The sequence below is a fragment of the Apodemus sylvaticus genome, chromosome 10 (genome assembly GCF_947179515.1).
Source record: "Apodemus sylvaticus chromosome 10, mApoSyl1.1, whole genome shotgun sequence".
Lineage (NCBI taxonomy): Eukaryota > Metazoa > Chordata > Mammalia > Rodentia > Muridae > Apodemus > Apodemus sylvaticus.
Genome location: NC_067481.1, coordinates 24,993,509 through 25,007,885, shown reverse-complemented (window position 1 = coordinate 25,007,885; position 14,377 = coordinate 24,993,509). Strand labels below are relative to the sequence as shown.

The following is a 14,377-nucleotide window of genomic DNA, read 5'->3' as shown; positions in this document are numbered from 1 at the left end:
GAGAAATGGCTCAGCGGGTAAGAGCACTAACTGCTCTTCTGAAGGTCCTAAGTTCAAATCCCAGCAACCATATGGTGGCTCACAACTATCTGTAATGAGATGCCTTCTTTTGGTGCATCTGAAGACAGCTACAGTGTAGATATAACAATAAATAAAATCTTAAAGAAAAAGTTTTCCTATAATCCTCACTGACCCCAAGGAGGAAGAAGAGGCCCTGTCCCACTGGACACATGAGGAACTATGTTCAGAAGTGGGGACAGGCGAGTCTGGGTAGCCTTGCCTTATGAGGCCTCCGTCTTCCTTCCCAGGGCTTCTCAGGTCTGATGATGGGGCAGAGCTCCTTCCCTGGGCCCAGACCAGGGCACATGCCAGAAGACTGAGGTGGGGTCACCACCAGGCCAGCTCTACCTGTCTCAACAAAGGCTAAGGCTGGGGAACGATCAGAGACCCTGAAAGGGCTGAGGGGAGGACAGGAGCCCTGGAGCACATGCCTTATAGGGAGACAAGGAGGATTTTTGTAAGTTTGAGGCCAGCCTGGGCTACCCAGGGAAACCCTGCCTAAAACAAAGCAAGCAAGCAAGCAAGCAAGCAAGCAAGCAAGCAAGCAAGAAGCATCCCTGGATTGGGCCCCACTCACCTGCCTGCCCCCGGTGCTATCCTGGAAGGTGCCAGCGCTTGCCCTCTTCCAGCCTCTCCCTGGTTGCCCATCTTGCAGCTACCCAGGTAAGGACAAAGCCCTGTAGGGGAGCAAACCAGTAATCCAACTGGCTCTGCCCTTAGAGGCTCAAGGTGCCTTCCTGCTGGGGGAAGATTTGGGCTGACTTACAGACTCCTTCAGGATCCCTGAATATATATATATTTCAGCCACGAGAGAGTATATATATACTCCCTCATGGAGGCTCCCTCTTTTGTACATATATGAGTATACTGTCATTGTCTTCAGAATATCAGATCCCATTACAGATGGTTGTGAGCCGCCATGTGGTTGCTGGGAATTGAACTCTGGACCTCTGGAAGAGCAGTCAGTGCTCTTAACCGCTGAGCCATTTCTCCAGCCTGGCTGCTCCTTCATTTTTTTTTTTTTTCAGCCTTATGGAAGAAGAAAGCTGGGCTCTACCGAGGGTCCAGGTACCCAGAGATGGAGACAACCTGGCCAGGGAAGATGATCCCATTTCTGTTTCCTGTGCTAAGACTTAGTGGCTGGGGCTGGGCCGTGGTGGTGCACATCTTTAATACCAGCACTTGGGAGGCAGAGGCAGGCAGATTTCTGAGTTCGAGGCTGGCCTGGTCTACAGAGTGAGTTCCAGGACAGCCAGGGCTACACAGAGAAACCCTGTCTCGAAAAACCAAAAAAAAAAAAAAGAAGAAGAAGAAGAAGAAGAAGAAGAAGAAGAAGAAGAAGAAGAAGAAGAAGAAGAAGAAGAAGAAGAAGAAGAAGAAGAAGAAAAAGACTTAGTGGCTGGGTCATGTAGGACAGGCTATGTGATCAGAGGTAAATAGAGATGTGGGAGGCGGCAGAGGTGGGCAGAGTGTGTAGAGGCAGGCTGAGGCCAGCAAGGGCGAGCTGTCTGTATATAAGAACAACAGGCTTAATGTGAGAAAGAGAACCCTTTCCCAGACAGGTTGTTTGTCCAAAACCTCAGGGGCTCCATACCCCAAGGCAGGGCAGGACAGAGGCAAAGAGACCACCCTGAGGAAGTCCCCACCCCTGAGTGGCACTCCCTGGGCTGTGCTCTGTAAATTCTAATCTTCAGTCAGGTACCCTCGGAGAAAGTACAGGTGTCCTGCTAGCACATGGCCTGTGTGTGTGGCCCCATAAAGAGAAGGGACATTGAGGTTTGAAGGTCCTTTTGGGGTTCCTGTGATTCTATATCTACTTGTTCCTGTGGGCCCCACATGTGAGGATCCCAAAGCCAAGGATGTTCAGAACTCTGTATGACATGTCGATTTGGGGCTAAGTAGGTATCCTTCGCTCCTTGGGCCTCTGGGAGACCACTAGGATTGTGGGAGACCATCTCCCCTCGCAGTCAATGATTAGCCATGAAGACACCGACTTGGGATATCCCTGCGGGTCCTCAGTCTCCAAGAGCTGTGAGTATTCAGCCAACGAGAAGCCTTGCCTCGCCGTCTTGTGGGTCTGCTAGTGCATAAAGGCTAGAAGGCCGTACAGTGGTCCAGTCCTACCCTCTCTTTTACAGATGTTGTCTTGGTAGAAAACCTGTGATCCAGTCTGGGGGATCCGTGTGCGGCACCCCTCAGAGGCTTGCCCAAGGAAAGCTGGGTCTTCCAGACCTCGTTCGCAAGCTGAGGGAACGGACTTCCTGCTCTTGGACTTTTTTTGGAAACCAGTCCTTAGTTCTTAGTTCTTAGAATTTATTAGGCCCTGGGACGTCTCAAAACACCCTGATCTCCCACTCTCCCGGGTTATTTGTTCGGCATGGCAGGATGTTAAAAAAGTCCTAGGAGTTACGAAACCAGGGACTAAAGGCGGTTGTGGAGGGAGGCAGCCCTGAGTTAACAGCGGGGCTGGAGGCCAGGGGAGCGAGGGGGAGGGTTCTCTGTGCCTGAAGGCTTATGGGGGTGTGTGTGCTCCAGGAAGCTGCAGGTTCTTTGGGAGAGGGGAGAGGGGACAGGGAAGAGAGAGGGAGAGCCTTAGGGATGGTGGGAAGGTGCACAGGCCCTATTTGAAGCAGGAGGAGCTGTCCGCAGATCCTAACCCAGAGCTCTACTTTGTGCGCATGTGCAGTCACCTGGCTTCCCATGAAGCACCAGGAGACCCTCGCCTTCCTGAACAGAAGACGCTGCTGCACTGGGGGAGGGGAGGAGATTTAAGTTTGGAAAGAGGCTCAGGGTGGACTGAAGGGGTGTGTTACTGGAAGACTTATGATCACTTAATCTCTCCCGGGTTAGTTTTATGAGGTGCCCATCTATTATTCCAAGGTGGGTGATGACCTCAGTGACCTCAGCTGCTGTACGTAGCACCCCCGCCCCTCCCTCCCTAGAATTGGCAAAGGCGAAGTATGACTGTTCCTCTGGGCAGGAAGCCAATGTCACCACTGTGATGTCATTGTGAAGTAGAACTCTCTGGAGTCCATTATTTCATTTGACCCTTGCTGCAGCTCAGAAATGGGCGGGCGGGTGGGAACTGTTAAGGAAACAAACCCAGAAACGTTGAGGATTTTGTCAAGGACACAGAGCTGGTCGGTCGATAGCAGTGCTGAGATTTGCAAATAGGCTGACACGGAGTTGTTCTCAAACTCTGCTTTCCTTGATAGATGACCTAGTTAGCGGCCATCCCGGTCACACCCGGTGTTCTGTGATTGAGGGATTGGCTTGGAAACAGGAAGTTCCGTCCTTCGGAGGCCTACTCTCCATTAGGCTAGGTGAGCAGTCACAAGATTGGTTGCAGGAACGAGAGTGGGGCATGGCTCAGAGGAAGAAGCAGGACAGTATTGTGGGAGGGTAGCACAGAGGACACGGACACTCAGGGGGTTCAGGTTACATCCCCAGGGTGACAGCTCACATCTGAACATGGATACGGGGGGGGGGGGGCTCTAAGTCTCAATATTAGACATAGGGTGGGTCACTGTGAGGAGAAATGGGAATGTTAGTCTACAGATATGGAGAGTGTTTTCCAAGCGCCCTCAGGCCACTCCGTCCTGCACCTGCAGAGCCTGGCGCACGTGGTGTTCCTCGACAGATGCCTGCGGCAGCGTTGTGCCAGCGTGACAGTTTATCCTGGATGTCTGTGAAGAGGGCCCTTCTTGTGTCCTGGCTTGCAAATCTCTGTGGAGAGGGAGGGCTGAGCCTTGGCCCCTCGCCTGCCACCAGGTGCCCACAGATGCGCCACTGTCCGTGGGAGAGGTGCAAAGCATATGTCACCCTCCTGACCACATGGTGGCATTTCACAGACCCAAACAAGGGGACCTCCCTGTTCCTGCAAGTGAACCTGGAGGCCGGATCAGGAGAAGTAGGGGGTGGGGGTGGGGCAGGGAGGAACAGCACCAAAAGAAAAGAGGGGGAGCCAGTCAGGTCAGAGTGAGGAGAGCTCTTCTGCCAGAAAGCTCTTTGGCTGAAAACTACGTGCTTACTGAGTCTCAACCCAGGGACAGACTCCTTAAATATTAAAGCAGCGGACGACTTAGGAAACAAGGAGGGAGGTCTAGAGGGCTGGAGCGATGGCCCAGTGGTTGAGTGCTTCCTGTTCTTGCAGAAGGCCAGATTTTTGTTCCCAGCACCCTTGTGGGGTGGCTCACAACCACCTGTAACTCTAAGGGATCCAATACTCTTGGCCTTCTTAGGTACCTGAGCTCACATGAACATACCTGCACATATACACACAACTAAAAAGAAAAACTTAAAACACATAGTTTGCCTTAAGTGGTGGGTCACTGCATGCTATCTTGTCAGTAAACTCTTCTGATCAGTTTGAAAAAAAAAAAAAAAAAAACACATAGTTTGGGGCTGGAGAGATGGCTCAGTGGTTAAGAGCACTGACTGTTCTTCCAGAGGTCCTGAGTTCAAGTCCCAGCAACCACATGGTGGTTCACAACCATCTGTAATGGGATCCCATGCCCTCTTCTGGTGTGTCTGAAGACAGCAACAGTGTACTCATATACATAAAATATAAATAATAACAAAGTAAAATTATAAAAACAACCACACACATAATTTGGCTGGGTGGTGACACCACAGCTATGAGCACACCCTTAAGAGTGCTGGGATTACAGGCGTGTGCCACCACCACCCGGATGGGGTTGACTTTTTAACTTCTACACACACACACACACACACACACACACACACACACACACGGCACTGAAGACTGGGAATACTGGTGCACACCTGTAACCTATGCACACTTGGAGACTGAAGTAGAAATATTATCATCAGTTTGAGGTCAGTCTAATCTAGAGTAGAATCGTGTCTCAAAATTTTCTATTTCCCCAAATCCTTGAAGCCGGATGTAGAGGCTCACACTTGTAATCCCAGCATAAGGAAGGCTGAGTTCAAGGCCTGTACCCCAAAAAGCTAAGGGCTGGGGCTGGAGAGATGGCCCAGTGGTTAAGAGCTCTCCAGAGGTCCTGAGTTCAATTCCCAGCAACCACATGGTGGTTTACAACCATCTGTAATGGGATCTGATGCCCTCTTAGTTCTTCTGGTGTGTCTACAGTGTACTTACATAAATAAAATAAATAAATCTTAAAAACAAAACAAAACAAAAACGTGGTGGCGCATGCCTTTAATCCCAGCACTTGGGAGGCAGAGGCAGGCTAGGGCTGGAGGGAAGGGGTTAATAGCACTTGCAGCTCTTGGAGAGGATCAAGGTTGGGTTCCCAGCGCTCACATGGCGGTTCATAACCAGCTGTAATCTAGTTCCAGGGGATCTGATGCCCTCTTCCGAATTCTTCAGGAACCCAGACACTCACACGATGCCCATAAATACATACAGGCAAAATACACACATAAAAAGTAAATCTATTAAAAAATAGTAAGGTGGTGGTGCACACCTTTAATCCCAGCACTCAGAAGGCAGAGGCAGTTGGATCTCTAAGTTTGATGCCAGCCTGGTCTACAGAGTGAATTTCAGGACAGCCAGGGGCTACACAGAGAAACCCTGTCTCAAAAAATGAAAACCAACCCCCGACCCCAATAACAAGAAGCCGCCACCAAAGGCTGAGGATGCAGCTCAGTGCTTGCTTGGCTAGAGTGCAGGCGGCCCTGGCCTTGGCTTAGTCCACAGTGGGGTTTGTAAAGGAAAGAGGAAAGGGATTGTGAACAAAAAAACTTGCAGGGTTAAACGGCAGGTAACAAGGCGGCTTCGGAAGAATTCCTCCGTGTGTTTTTTCCACAGCCTTAAGCTCACACCTTGAGAGAAAGGTGGAGAAGAGGGTCACTTTATGCCGCGAGAACGACACCTCCAGTCCCAGGGCAAGGACCGTCAGGTGGAACATCTGCATTTGGCTGTGGTCTTATCACAGCATTCAGGGTCCAGACAATCCTGGGGCCCTCTTTCTCCATGGCTGACACTCTGCATTGCTGACTGTGTGGCTTCTAGTCATGCCTCAGTGCAGATCCTCAGCCTGCGTCTGTGGGACGGTTGGTCTCCAGGGCTTGTCCTCTCCGTGCCCATTCAATAGAAGCCCTAAGGAGAGCTAAGCTAATGAAGCAGGGGCCTCCAAGGCCTTTTCACTCTCATAGAGCCCACGGGAGCCGACTGACATGGGAATTGAAACCTGACCTGAAGAGGCAAATATCAGACAGCTTGTCTGGCACTCAGTCTTCCTAGGGGTGTGTCCTCACTGCAAGAGCAAGGCAGGGGCCTTGCCTGAGGAGGCCCTGAAGGCTGTAGCTGCCAGGACTGTGTCCTGCTAGGCCTGGCCTCCGGTCACTTGGATCCTTCCCTGATTCCCTAGACCTACAACAGGTTGCCTCTTCCTGCTGAAACTGTGACCACGCTAATGCTTTTCTTCCAAACAGGGACCTAACCTATCCTCTTGAAAGCCCTTAGTGTACCCCATACATCCTCTGAGAAGCACAGGCTCTCCCTGCTATCTGCCCTCCACCCCAACTTCTGCAGCTATAGCCTATTTTGGGGCTCAGCTACCTCTCAGCCCTCCTGCTCTGACTTGCAAACTTCTGTCCCCAGAGAAGGGAGGTAGGATGTACGTTAGCTCCTGGTGTGTGAGACCGGAAGCTGGCATAGGGGAGGCCTGAGACAGTTTGCACAGAAGCCTGACGGGTTCAGGGGTGCCTTGCAACCTGGCTGGCCACACTACTCCCTGAGACTCTGGTCCCCAGTTCTTCAGAGAGTCATTTGGATCCCTGGGTGTCTTCCTGATGAATTTAGTCTTCCCTTTCTAGTTTCCCCAAAACCTATCTTAAGGCCTCCAGGCTGCTTCTCAGGCTCCAGACAGATTCTCTCTGCCTCCTGGTGGCCAAATATGGTATGGCCACAGTCGATACCAAAAGCAAGGGTCCTTTCTGACAGGATGCAGTGTGGTGTGGTGTAGCGTGGCGTGGCGTGGCGTGGCGGCTTTCAGTCTCCTTCCCTCGGGTCGGTCATTGCTGATCTTGGGCCTCTAGGGCTTCCTCAGTGGTCTTCATGCTCCGGGCCCAGAGACTGCACCTCAGAGACGAAGCCCTGTCTGCATGAGCGTCCCAGCTACCCTGGGACACTGGCCAACTTTCCTGGTGGGGCTGGCATCTGGTAGGGACCAGAACTATAAGCAACCCAGGGTGGGCGCTTATGCAGAAATCTTCTCTCCTGTGGTTTGCTGTGTGTCCTTCAACTAACTTTTACTGAGGACCAAGAACTACTTGGCACTACTGTGAGTAGCTTTCTCCTGGACTGATGTATATAACATACATTATGTCCTGCACACTGGGTCCAGAAATGTTAATTAACTCTTTCAAGGGCATACTGTGAGAAGTGGTGGACCTTGGGGCTACAGTTCACTCCCATGTCTGGGCCAGTTAGGGCTGTCTGTAGGCTAAGGGGATGTGACTCCTGCCTCCTGGCCTCAACCCCAAACTCCTCCCCTTTCCTGGTCCTTTCTGACTCTGTAGGAACTGCTCTGTTGAAGCTCACCTGCCAGGACCTTACCCAGATCCGTGGGACTGCCCTTACCATCTAGGCTAGCAGGTCTTTCATAAGCTATTTGAGCCTGAAGGTACCCAAAAGGCCACTTGAGTCATGCTCCTGCCTCCCCAACCAAGTCTCATGTAGCTCAGGCTGACCTTGAACTCACTTTGTAGACAAGAATGGCTTTGAACACCTGATCCTCCTGCCTCCTTCTCCCTAGTCCTGGGATTTTAGTATAAAAACCCTTTAATAGGGGCTGGAGAGATGGCTCAGCGGTTAAGGGCATTGGCTGCTCTTCCAGAGGTCCTGAGTTCAATTCCCAGCAACCATATGATAGTTCACAAGCATCAATACTGGGGTGTGATGCCCTCTGCTAGCATTCAGGTCTGCCTACTGATATTTAAAAGAAATAAATCTCAAAAAGTAAATAAGAAAAAGAGTGATAGCAGAATCCTTTTGGTTTCTGGTGTTGAGGATCAAACCCTGGGCCTTCCAGCCACTCAGGTCCATCACCTTTCTGACTTATAGCCCCAGGGCCAACTGTGTTCTCAGCAAGCAGGTATAAGGGGAGGCAGAGCTACCTGATCCCTCCCTGGTCCAGGCCAAGGTTCCTTTCTTTTGGACTCCATTTGGCTCCAAAGACATACATGTCTCCCTCACATCTCTTCCTGACATCTTTTCACTCTTCCTGAACAGGAAAGATAAACCTGTATAGCCCTTGCTGTTCTGGAACTCACTCTGTAGACCAGGCTGGCCTTGAACTGAGAAATCCACCTGCCTCTGCCTTTTAAGTGCTGGAATTAAAGACATGCACCACCATTGCCTGGCCGGAATGAGGAATCTTACTTTGTAAAGAAAGGAGGTGGTAAAGAAAGATGCCTCTTGCCGAGCATGGTGGCACATGCCTATAATCCCAGCACTTGGGAGGCAGAGGCAGGCAGACTTCTGAGTTCGAGTCCAGCCTGGTCTATAGAGTGAGTTCCAGGACAGTCAGGGCAACATAGAGAAACCCTGACTCAAAAAAAAACAAAAACAAAAACAAAAACAAAAAAAACAAAGAAAGAAAAGAAAAAGAAAAGAAAAGAAAAGGAAAAGAAAAGAAGAAAAGAAAAGAAAAGAAAAGAAAAGAAAAGAAAAGAAAAGAAAAGATGCCCCTCTGGCTGTGCTGAATCCAGCACACATCTGGGCATGAGAGAGGCTGGGCAGAGGGATCTGAGCTCAGGGCCAGCCTGGGGTGAACAGTGAGGCTTTTTGGAGAACAGAGTAGGTTTAAAGGGAGGAGTGTCTGGCCTCTAGGGGGTGACAGGGACAGGGAGGTCTTTCCAGTGTGCCTGACTGAGAGTGCTGGAGTCAAAAGACTATTCAATGTAGTGAGAATTCTGGAACTTTAGTTTCTTTAAACAAACACACAACAGAAATGGAGCTGAAGAGATGGCTCAGCAGTTGGGGGCATTGGCTGCTTTTCCAGAGGACTGGGTTTCAATTCCCAGTACCCACGGTGCAGTTGACAACTGTCTGTAATGACAAGATCTGACACTCTTCACATAGAAATACATGCAGGCAAAACACCAATACACATATGATAAATAAATAAAAACCCCACAGAAATAGTATGAGAAGATGTTTTTGCTTTAATCTCAGGTGGAGCAGCCTCCTAGTAGCTGACTGTGGTTCACCCCTGGCAGAGGTGTGGTTTGCCAGGTATAGCTTCTGCAATGCTGATGTTTGATATTCTGGGAATTTTTCAGAGGGTTTATAAGTGCTAGAAGGTGGGGTTGTTGGTTGTTGGGAGGAGGTTGATTGCATTGTTAGTAGTACTCAGAGAAGAAACCAGAAGAAATTAGATCCAGATCTCTCTCTCCCTCCATCCTTTTCCTACCATGTAGAGATTGATGGGTGTGGAATGTGGGGGGGGGGGGGGGGAGAACCTACAGCAAAGGCCAGCTCCACGAAAAGAGAAACAAAATTAGATTCAGAGCTCGCTCTCTCTCTCCTCTCCTCTCCATCCTTCTTTCTCTAGATACAGGAGTTGGTATTGGGGGGATAAAGGGTGGGAAAAAGAACCCACAAAGTAGCAAGCACCAGCTACAACTCAACATTTGGATCTCTTGGGTCAACTTAAAGCTAGCTCTAGAGACCTGGGGACTAACCCAGCTGGTCCCCAGTGCTGAGGCGTGAGGCAGGGCTGGGCGTTAGGCCAGCTTTTGCACACACACAAACAAGGACACACATCAGCACCTGCCTTTAACGAACTGGAGCAATCTTTCCACGTATTAAGGCCATATACATAACTTCCTCTGAGTCTTTCTTTGTACCTCTGTAGACAGAACACAGCCTTGGAGACGCTCTACCACGGAGCCACACACATTTTTCGTACCACGGAGCCTCGTACATTTTTCAACTAAAACCTTAAGTGACATTTTGTGGGTCCAGTGCACACATGCTGGCATGTACGGAGGTCAGAGGACAACTCGAATGCATCTGTTGTTTCCTGCCATGGAACTCAGGTTGGCAGGGCTGGCAGCAGGCATCTTCACCCCCTCAGGAAATATCCCCAGTCATCTGCCAAAGCATTCTGTTTCAGTGCTCAAAATAATGGGGTTCACTCTGAGTTTCTTTGCTTGGACTCACTCCCTTGGTAAATCTTAAACCTTACTGGCTCTGGCTAGAGAAAGTGGGCGGGAAGACAAGTAAACCCTGACTGGATTGACAGGAGAGAGGAGAGGAGGGAGAGAGGAGGGAGTGAGAAGAGAGGAGGGAAGGGGAGGGGGAGGGGAGGGGAGAGGAGAGGAGAGGGGAGAGGAGCGGAGCTTGCCTTTTTAAAAACCCAGCCACTGTCTCCTTCAGAAAGTTAACAATGACAGTTATTGGATAAGCCAGTCAGACACCTCTGCTGGCTCCCAGGGACTGTATGGCCCACAGATGACTAATTCAGACCTCATCTGCAATTTATGCAGCATAAAGAAGAGAAGTCACACACCTGTAATTCTGGCAGTCAGCAGACTGAGTCACAAGGATTTCATTTCTGAGACTTGCTTGGAATACAGAACAAGAAACTGCCCTTAAAAGTCTGTGTGTTGGGGTGGGGATGTCAAAAGATACTTAGGATTTCATAGGCCTCAAGGTTTCTTTCTCTCTTTTCTTTCTTCCTTCCTTCTCTCTCTCTTTTTGTTGTTGAGACAGGGTTTCTCTGTGTAGCCCTGGCTGTTCCGGAACTCACTCTGTAGACCAGGCTGGACTCGAACTCAGAAATCCACCTGCCTCTGCCTCCCAAGTGCTGGGATTAATGGCGTGCCACCACTGCCCGGCTCTCAAGGTTTTTTGATACTGTAAGTAACATTTCTTTAAAATGGTGTTGTCTTTTGAATCAAGCACCATTCATGTGCTAGACAAGTGCTTTGCCTTTTCCCTGTCCTGTGAATCTGTTTTGTTCATTTTTGTTTTTGGAGACAGGGTTTCTCTATATAGCCTTGGCTGTCCTGGAACTCACTCTGTAGACCAGGCTGACCTCAAACTAAGAAATCCACTTGCCTCTTCCTCCCAAGTGCTGGGATTACAGGCATGCACCACCACTGCCTGACTCCCTCTTGATTTTTTTTGAGATTTTTCTGTGTAGCCTTAGGATCCCAAGCACCTCACCTTTCAAGTGTTGGGATTAGAGAATGCATCACTGTGCCTAAAGCCATAAGCAGGGGCTGGAGAGATGGCTCAGTGGTTAAGAACATTGACTGCCCTTCCAAAGGTCATGAGTTCAAATCCCAGCAACCACATGATGGCTTACAACTATCTGTAATGAGATCTGATGCCCTCTTCTGGGGTGTCTGAAGACAGCTACAGTGTACTTAAATATAATAAATCTTACATATAATAAAGATGTCCTCCTTTGAATTAAAAAAAAAAAAAAGCTGCCCGCGACCCGCCGCCCCCTACTCGGACTGATGAGTCGGCCCAGCTGTCCCGAGCGCCATGTCGGGTTCTTCCAGTGTCACCGCCATGAAGAAGGTGGTACAGCAGCTCCGGCTGGAGGCCGGGCTCAACCTCGTGAAGGTTTCCCAGGCAGCAGCAGACTTGAAACAGTTCTGTCTGCAGAATGCTCAGCATGGCCCTCTGCTGACCCGAGTGTCTTCAAGTACAAACCCCCTCAGACCCCAGAAAGTCTGCTCGTTCCTGTAGTCATATATCTTGAGGTTTCTCAAACCACTTTTCATGAACCAGTGAATATTCAAGAGAACTAAGTTTGAATTCTGTACAAAAGCTTCTCTTTAACACGTGCCATAGTACACAATCTTCTATTTGTCAGTCCTTAACATCTACCTCTCTGAATTTTCATGGATTTCTGTTTCACAAGGTTTAACTATTTTATATACACTGGCTGTAGCATACAATAAAGCAGCATACAAAAAAAAAAAAAAAAGCCATGAGCAAATTTGATTCTTAGTCATCTCTAACAAAGTGACAAGAACCTGCTACAAATAACTTCTGTGCGTCCCTTAGACCTTTACTATAGGCTGGATATCAGGATGAAGCCAATAAAAGCAGTGACTACAGTGGTGTTAGCTGTGTGCCATTACTATCCCCAGACTATCCCTGCATTAGATGCTGTCTGCGGACACAGCCATCTGAAGCCTGTGGGGAGGGGGGTCAGGGTTGGCGTCACAGGAATCAGGCTCACCACTTGTTAGAGATTTAACAGTCCTCAAAAAGGTCGGGGGTGCTGCTCATCTGAACCTGGAGACTCTGACTCCTGCATGTGCATGCACCTCTGCACTTGCTGCACCTGAATCCACCCTTCCCTGACAAGGGAAAAGCAAGCCAGGGACTCAGGCTGAGGGATTCTTCCGCAGGGACGGAGCCCAGGCAGACCCAAGCAGACTGGAAGCAACTATCCCACCTCTGCCAGGCCAGTCAATACTACAGAGTGAGGGGGTGGGGTGGGCAGGGGGAGCTGGAGAGACAGCTCAGGGGTTATGAGCACTTGCTGTTTTTGCACAACCTCAGTTTCTAGCAACCACATGTGGCTCACAACCATCTATAACAAGGCATGTGCATGGTGACCATGGAGGTCAGATGACATCAGATCCCCTGGGAATGGAGTCACAGGCAGTTGTAAGCCACGTGGGTGCTGTCCATCGATCCCTGGTCCTTAACTGCTGAGTTCTCTCTCCAGTCCTCTGGGTGAACCTAGGTAAGGTAGCTTGGACTTAGACTATGTCACTGGTTTCTCCAAGTCTTGGGGAGATGGGATATCAAGTAGCCGTTACTAGGAGAGGACTGACTGAGGTTACTGAGTTGGTATTTAAGTGAAGTGGGTAAACAGCATTTAAAGAGCATTGACGACCCCCAGAGTCCATTCAGAATCAAGAGCCATATTTAGGAATCATAGCTCAAGCCAGGCTGTTTCCTCAGGGAAATGAAAAGTCTTCACAGCTTATTTCCTTTAATTACATCATAAAACAAAATTAGAACATACAGGAAACAATAATAGTTACATAACAATTTACTTTATATATTTATATATATAAAAACATATCTTTAGTCCAAAGATTTTAAAGCAAAAAGAATCGTCTACTGCCTCCTTGGATTTTATTTATTTAAAACAATCCTCCTCACCCCCACATCCTTGGATGCTGGAAGTATGAGGTGCACATACAGTCGCTTAGCTAATGGAAGGTGGTGTTAAGTCCCCACTGGGGAACAGTCCGTGGCCTGGGGAGTGGCCCAGTGTTGGCGCAGGCCTGTGAGAAAATGAGCAAGCAGCAGCCCCCACACAGCTAAGTCCAGGTCAGGCCCAGCAGCGAGGGCACAGCGGTCACACCCTGTGACTGCCCTGGCACCCCTTGGGGAGCCAGCGGGGTGGGGGTGCAGGACTGAAGACTGAGTTCTGCAGACAGCACCAGGTACCAATCCATTTGTCCCTGAGCAGCCTGACAGGAAGGGGTGGTCCTCACAGTGCTCTGAGCTCTGCACAGGCCACAGGGACACACAGGTCTGTGCCCTCAGGGTCACTGGAAGGTGGGTGAACAAGGACAAGCAGAACCCCCAGGAAACGGTAACTGGAAGCAGCTCCTGGCAGAGGTGAGCAGAGTGTAGAAAACCAACGGGGAGAGAGCTCAGGCCTCTTCCAGACACCCTTTGGGGTATAATCTCTGATTCTTGGGGTCACATCAGGGAGGAAGAGCTGGCCTGAAGATTTTGGGATGCGCCAACAGGATCTAGGTGTGTCAGTGTGTCTTGTAGAGTGTGGTGGTGGGGGAAGGGAGGGTGGTCGGGGTTGGTGTCACAGGAATCAGGCTCACCACTTGTTAGAGATTAACAGTCGTCAGAAATATGTAAGAAGTGATCCTTACAAGGAGCAAGCCTTCCTATGTAAACCCAGACGGCAACAGCAAGGTTCCTCTTACTGCTGTAGCACCTGGGCACTCCTGTCTCTGGAGAGAGGAAGGGCTGAGGAGCCACATCACTTTCAAGACTTTAGAAGGTCCCTGCTCTCCAGTGCTACAAACAGTGAGTGGTTGAATGTTTTGGGGAGCTGAGAGGGAAACATTAGGATACAGGAAGAAGCACACATACGCAGCAACACAGGGCAGGTCGGAGCTAACACGATAAACAGAGCAAAGGATGCAACTTCAGAGATCTCCTGGGACCCAGTGGACGACCCCTGCCTACCACCACCTTTTGCAGGGAGGACTGCTGTCCGCACTCTTGTCTGGGACTAACACGATCCCCAAAAAGCCAGGAAGCCCTTCTTGCCACCAAAAGGGCATGAGTTGATGCCATGAATAAAAACCCAGC

At 49.8% G+C, this 14,377-nt stretch overlaps 1 protein-coding gene across 1 annotated transcript; it reads left to right on the top strand.

Moving 5' to 3' along the window:
- The first annotated feature begins 11,533 nt into the window (after positions 1–11,533).
- LOC127694204 (guanine nucleotide-binding protein G(I)/G(S)/G(O) subunit gamma-5-like) lies at positions 11,534–11,989 on the top strand. The gene has a single exon (XM_052195680.1). The coding sequence runs from the start codon at positions 11,552–11,554 to the stop codon at positions 11,756–11,758; it is 207 nt and encodes a 68-aa protein (XP_052051640.1). The 5' UTR covers positions 11,534–11,551; the 3' UTR covers positions 11,759–11,989.
- Positions 11,990–14,377: the final 2,388 nt, after the last annotated feature.